The sequence below is a fragment of the Penaeus chinensis genome, chromosome 37 (genome assembly GCF_019202785.1).
Source record: "Penaeus chinensis breed Huanghai No. 1 chromosome 37, ASM1920278v2, whole genome shotgun sequence".
Classification (NCBI taxonomy): domain Eukaryota; kingdom Metazoa; phylum Arthropoda; class Malacostraca; order Decapoda; family Penaeidae; genus Penaeus; species Penaeus chinensis.
In genome coordinates this window covers 3,012,667-3,017,651 of record NC_061855.1, presented here as the reverse complement: position 1 = coordinate 3,017,651, position 4,985 = coordinate 3,012,667, and the positions used below count along the sequence as shown (strand labels likewise).

Here is a 4,985-nt window from a genome sequence, read left to right as displayed (position 1 = left end):
CTCCTGGCTCCCCCTCCTCCCCCTCCCCTGGCTCCTCCCCCTCTCCCGACACCTCCTCTCCCTCCCCTGATATCTCGTCCTCCACCCCTGCCCCCTCCCAAGACACATCGTCCCCCTCCCCTGACGCCTCTACCCCGTCTCCTTCCCCTGACACCTCTACCCCGTCCCATTCCCCTGACTCCTCCTCCCCCTCCCCTGACACATCCTCCACCCCCTCTCCTGACACCTCCACCCCCTCCCCTGACTCCTCCACCCCTTCCCCTGACTCCTCCACCCCCTCTCCTTCCCCTGACACCTCCTCCACCCCCTCCCCCTCCCTCTCTTCCCCCTCCCCAACCCCCCCGAAGGAATGCCAATACTCAGACTTCACCCCGAGTCACACGGCTCTCCTCCCCGAGAAACCCGAGTGTCAGATACACAAGGACGACCTGTCCGAGGAGGAGAAGGAGCAGATCCTCCAACTCCACAACGAGCTAAGGGCAAAGGTCAGGTCAGGTCAGATTATATGATTATAATGCTATTAACGATGATGACGATTATGATAACATATATAATGATAATACTGATAATGATGATGGAAGTAGTGATAATAACAATGATGATAATGATAATTTTAACAATACTAATACTAATGATAATGATAATAATAGCAATGATGATAAGAATAATAAAGATGAGGATCATAATGCTAATAATAATGATAAAAGCAATGATAGTAGCCATAAGAAGAAGAAGAAATAATAATAATGATAATATCAATAATATTAAAAATAATAAGAAGAATTATAGTGATGATAACAATAATAAGGATGATAATGATAAAAGTAATAATAAGAATGATGATAATTATAACAATGATGATAATAATAGTAATAATAATAACGGTGTTAATGTTAATGACGATCATAATAATGATAATCATTATAATAATAGTGATACTACTACAACCACTACTATCCCTACAACAACAACAACGGTATTATTAGTAGTAACAACAATAACAACAGTCGTGACAACCCCGCTAATGACAACAACATCAACAACCCAGGTGGCGCGCGGGGAGGAGCTAAGGGGAGCCCCTGGACCCCAACCACCTGCGGCCGATATGAGAGAGCTGGTTTGGAACGATGAGTTAGCACTGGTGGCGCAGGTAAGTCGGGAGGAGGCGAGGTGTGAGGGTAGGGGGAGAGGGAGAGAGAGAGAGAGATGGGAAGGAGGTGGGGAGGGGGTGGAAGGGGATGAGAGAGAGAGAGATGGGGAGGAGGATAGGGGTGAGGGTAGGGGGAGAGGGAGAGAGAGAGAGAGAGATGGGAAGGAGGTGGGGAGGGGGTGGAAGGGGATGAGAGAGAGAGATGGGGAGGAGGAGAGGGGTGAGGGTAGGGGGAAGAGGGAGAGAGAGAGAGATGGGAAGGAGGTGGGGAGGGGGTGGAAAGAGATGAGAGAGAGAGATGGGGAGGATGCGAGGGGTGAGGGTAGGGGGAGAGGGAGAGAGAGAGAGAGAGATGAGAAGGAGGTGGGGAGGGGGTGGAAGGGGATGAGAGACAGAGAGATGGGGAGGGGGTGGATGGGGGAAGAGGTGAGGGAAGTGGGGGAGATGGGGAGGGGGAGGAGGGGGAAGAGAGAGAGAGAGATGGGAAGGAGATGGGGAGGGGGTGGATGGGGACGAGGAGAGGAAAGCGAGGAGGGAGGGAGGAGGATGAGGGTAGGGTGAGAGGGAGAGAGAGAATGGGAGGGGGTGAATGGTGAAGAAGAGAAGAGGAGAAGGGTGAGAGGAAGAGACAGCGTGAGAGAGATCGTATTTTTCAGTGGTTAACATTAACAGTTATCTGCTCCGTGTCTAATTGATAATAATGAGTATGTATATATATACACATATACAACCATATATACATACACGTATATACTCACACGCACACACACACACACACGCACATATACATTCACACACACACACACACATAAATGTGTGCGTGTGCGTATTTACACAATGAGTACGTGTTTTTCTTCTTCCTCTTCTTTCTTTCATCCATTTTTCTCCATTACTGAAGCCCCTCCCCTCCCCCCCGCAGGCGTGGGCGTCCCAGTGCCCGTACGGCCACGACGACTACCCGCAGCGACGGATCTGCTCTCGAGACTACGAGGTTGGGCAGAATATTCACTACTATTGGGGTTACGCTCCTGAGCCGGTGAGAGAGACCCGTTTTCTTTAGCTTTGTGTTTCTGCTTGTTAGTGTTGTGTATGGCTTTTGTTGTTTTTGGTTTGTTTTTGTTGTTGTTTTTGGTTTAGTTTGTATTGTGTTTATTTTTTCTTCTCTGTTGGTTATTATGGTTTTGTTATTTTTCTCGTGTTGTTGATTACTGTGTCCTTGTTATTTTTCGTGTTCTTGATTACTATGCCTTTATTTTTTTTCTCTCTCTGTTGTTGGTTACCTTGTCCTGTTTTCTTGTTCTTGATCACAGTGATTTTATAGTTTTTTTTCCTGTACTTAAGCACTATGTTCCTCTCATTTTTTTCATGTTCTTGATCACTATAGCTTTTTCGTTTTTCCATGTTTTTGATTACTGTGACTTTGTTTTCCTGTTATTGACTATTTTTTTCTTGTTATTATGTCTGTATCATTTATATCACTTTCTTAATTATTATGGTCTTATCATTTTTCCCGTTCTTAATTACAATGTCTTCATTTCTTTTCTTTTTTTCTTTCTCCTCGGCTTCTTTACTATGCCCTTATCATTTCCATCCTGTTCGTGTTTATTGTGTCCTTGTCAATTTTTCTTTTTCTTCATCACTATGCCCTTGTCTTGTTCTCCTGTTCTTAATTACTTCGCTCTTCATGTTGATTATTGAAATTGCTTTAGCATTTATGTGGATGATAATGTTAGGATAATGGTACTGTGGCTAATTAGTGATTATAATGTTGTAGTGATAAAAATGATAGTGAGAATAAGAATGATTAAAGTAATGATGATGATGTCATTATGTATAATAGTAGTGATGATAAAATTCAGAGTGAAAATAGTAATTCATATTATTAATAACGATTACGATGATATTCGTGATGATTAATTACGATAATAATAGGTATAATAATAAAACAAAAATAGCATCATTAGCATCATACTGTAAGTATTAGCAATAAAACAATACATTGATACCGTAATGATATAAGTGAGTATAGTGCGATGCATATTCTAAAGTTATAAAACAGGTTTATTTTAACTCACTGACTAAAATTATCTAAAACTTTCGCTTCATTATTAGTCAGTAACATATTATTAATTTGTGTCAAATGATATCGCATATAATGTATAATATATGTGGAGATATGCGTTTATACTTAAAAACTATGCTAAACTAAGTAAAGGAATGTGTAAATGTGTGTGTGTATGTATGTATGTACTGTGATCGTGTGTGTAAAATATGTACGTATGCACGTGTCTATATATATACACAGACACAAACACACACACACACACACACACACACACACACATATGTTTGTCCGTATGCGTTTCTATACTTACACACACCTACACAAGTCTCAACCAAACCACACTAACTCCCCCTCCCCCCTCCCCCCCCCCTCCCCCGCAGGACTGGCCCCGGGCAGTGAACTCGTGGTACGACGAGGTGGCCGACATGCCCAGGGAGGTCGCTGCTGACTTCAAGAAACAGCCAAGCGCCGAGATCGGGCATTATACGCAGGTAGGGCATGCTGCTTCTATGTTATTGTTGGTCTTGTCATTGTTATTATCATGATCATGATCATTAACACCACCATCATCATCACCATTATCATTATCATCAGCAGCATTATCATTATCATCATCATTATTGTAATCATCATCATTGTAATCATCACCATCATCATCATCATCATCACCATCATCATCACCATCATCATCATTATCATTATCATTATCATTCATCATCATCATCATCATCATTACCATCATCATCACCACCACCATCATCATCATCATCATCATCATCATCATCATCACCATCATCATCATTATCATCATCGTCATTATCACCATCATCATCAAGGAAAAACTGAAACACAAAGATAATAATCGTCATAATAAATAAATAGAAATGAAAAATGAAAAAGAAAAGACTGGGAAACCCTTATTAAACTTTACAATTTCACGGGTCGTCTGGGCTTCCACGCCTGAGGAAAGAAACCCTTTTCAAACTGATCTCTTTGCTATTTCACGGGTCGTCTGGGCTCCCAGACCTGGGCTTCTCAATCTGGCCTCTTTGCTATTTCACAGGTCGTCTGGGCTTCCACACCTGGGCTTCTCAAACTGGTCTCTTTGCTATTTCACAGGTCGTCTGGGCTTCCACGCATGAGGTGGGTTGTGGCATCATCTACTACTTGACGGAGAAAAAGGGCAAGATGTTCCCTGCGAGTAAAACGTACGTGTGCAACTACGGAGGAAGCGGGAATATAAGGAACCGGCCTTTGTATACCGAGGGCCCCGCCGCTACCGCCTGTCCGAATGGGACGTCTTTAACGTACCCTGATCTGTGTCTGTAATTTTTTTTTTTTTTTTTTTTTTGTATCTTTTTTCATATATGTCTTTCTTTCTTTGTCTTTCTTGATCTCGCTTTTGCTTGCTTTTGATCTCGGTCTTGTTCTTTCTCTCTTGTTCTCTTGCTCTCTCTTTCTCCTGCTCTCTCTTTCTCTTTCTCTTGCTCTTGCTCTTGCTCTCTCTCTCTCTTGCTCTCTCTCTCTCTCTCTCTCTCTCTCTCTCTCTCTCTCTCTCCTCTCTCTCTCCCTCTCTCTCTCTCTCTCTCTTCTCTCTCTTCTCTCTCTTCTCTCCCTCTTCTCTTCTCTTCTCTTTCTCCTCTCTCTCTCTCTCTCTCTCTCTCTCTTCTCTTCTCCTCTCTCTCTCTCTCTCTCTCTCTCTCTCTCTCTCTCTCTCTCTCTCTGACTTCTCAATTTCCGTGTTGCATTTAAATCGCGTGAAAGGTACTT

General features: G+C 42.9%; 1 protein-coding gene across 1 annotated transcript; it reads left to right on the top strand.

Moving 5' to 3' along the window:
* Window positions 1–177: 177 nt before the first annotated feature.
* On the top strand, window positions 178–4,666 carry LOC125045721 (venom allergen 5-like; the record flags this gene model as incomplete). Its single annotated transcript, XM_047643151.1, has 6 exons — window positions 178–185; window positions 227–485; window positions 1,049–1,150; window positions 2,070–2,186; window positions 3,596–3,706; window positions 4,335–4,666. Coding segments are annotated over 6 exons (807 nt in total), but the record flags the coding sequence as incomplete, so codon positions are not given.
* Between the last annotated feature and the right edge of the window lie 319 nt (window positions 4,667–4,985).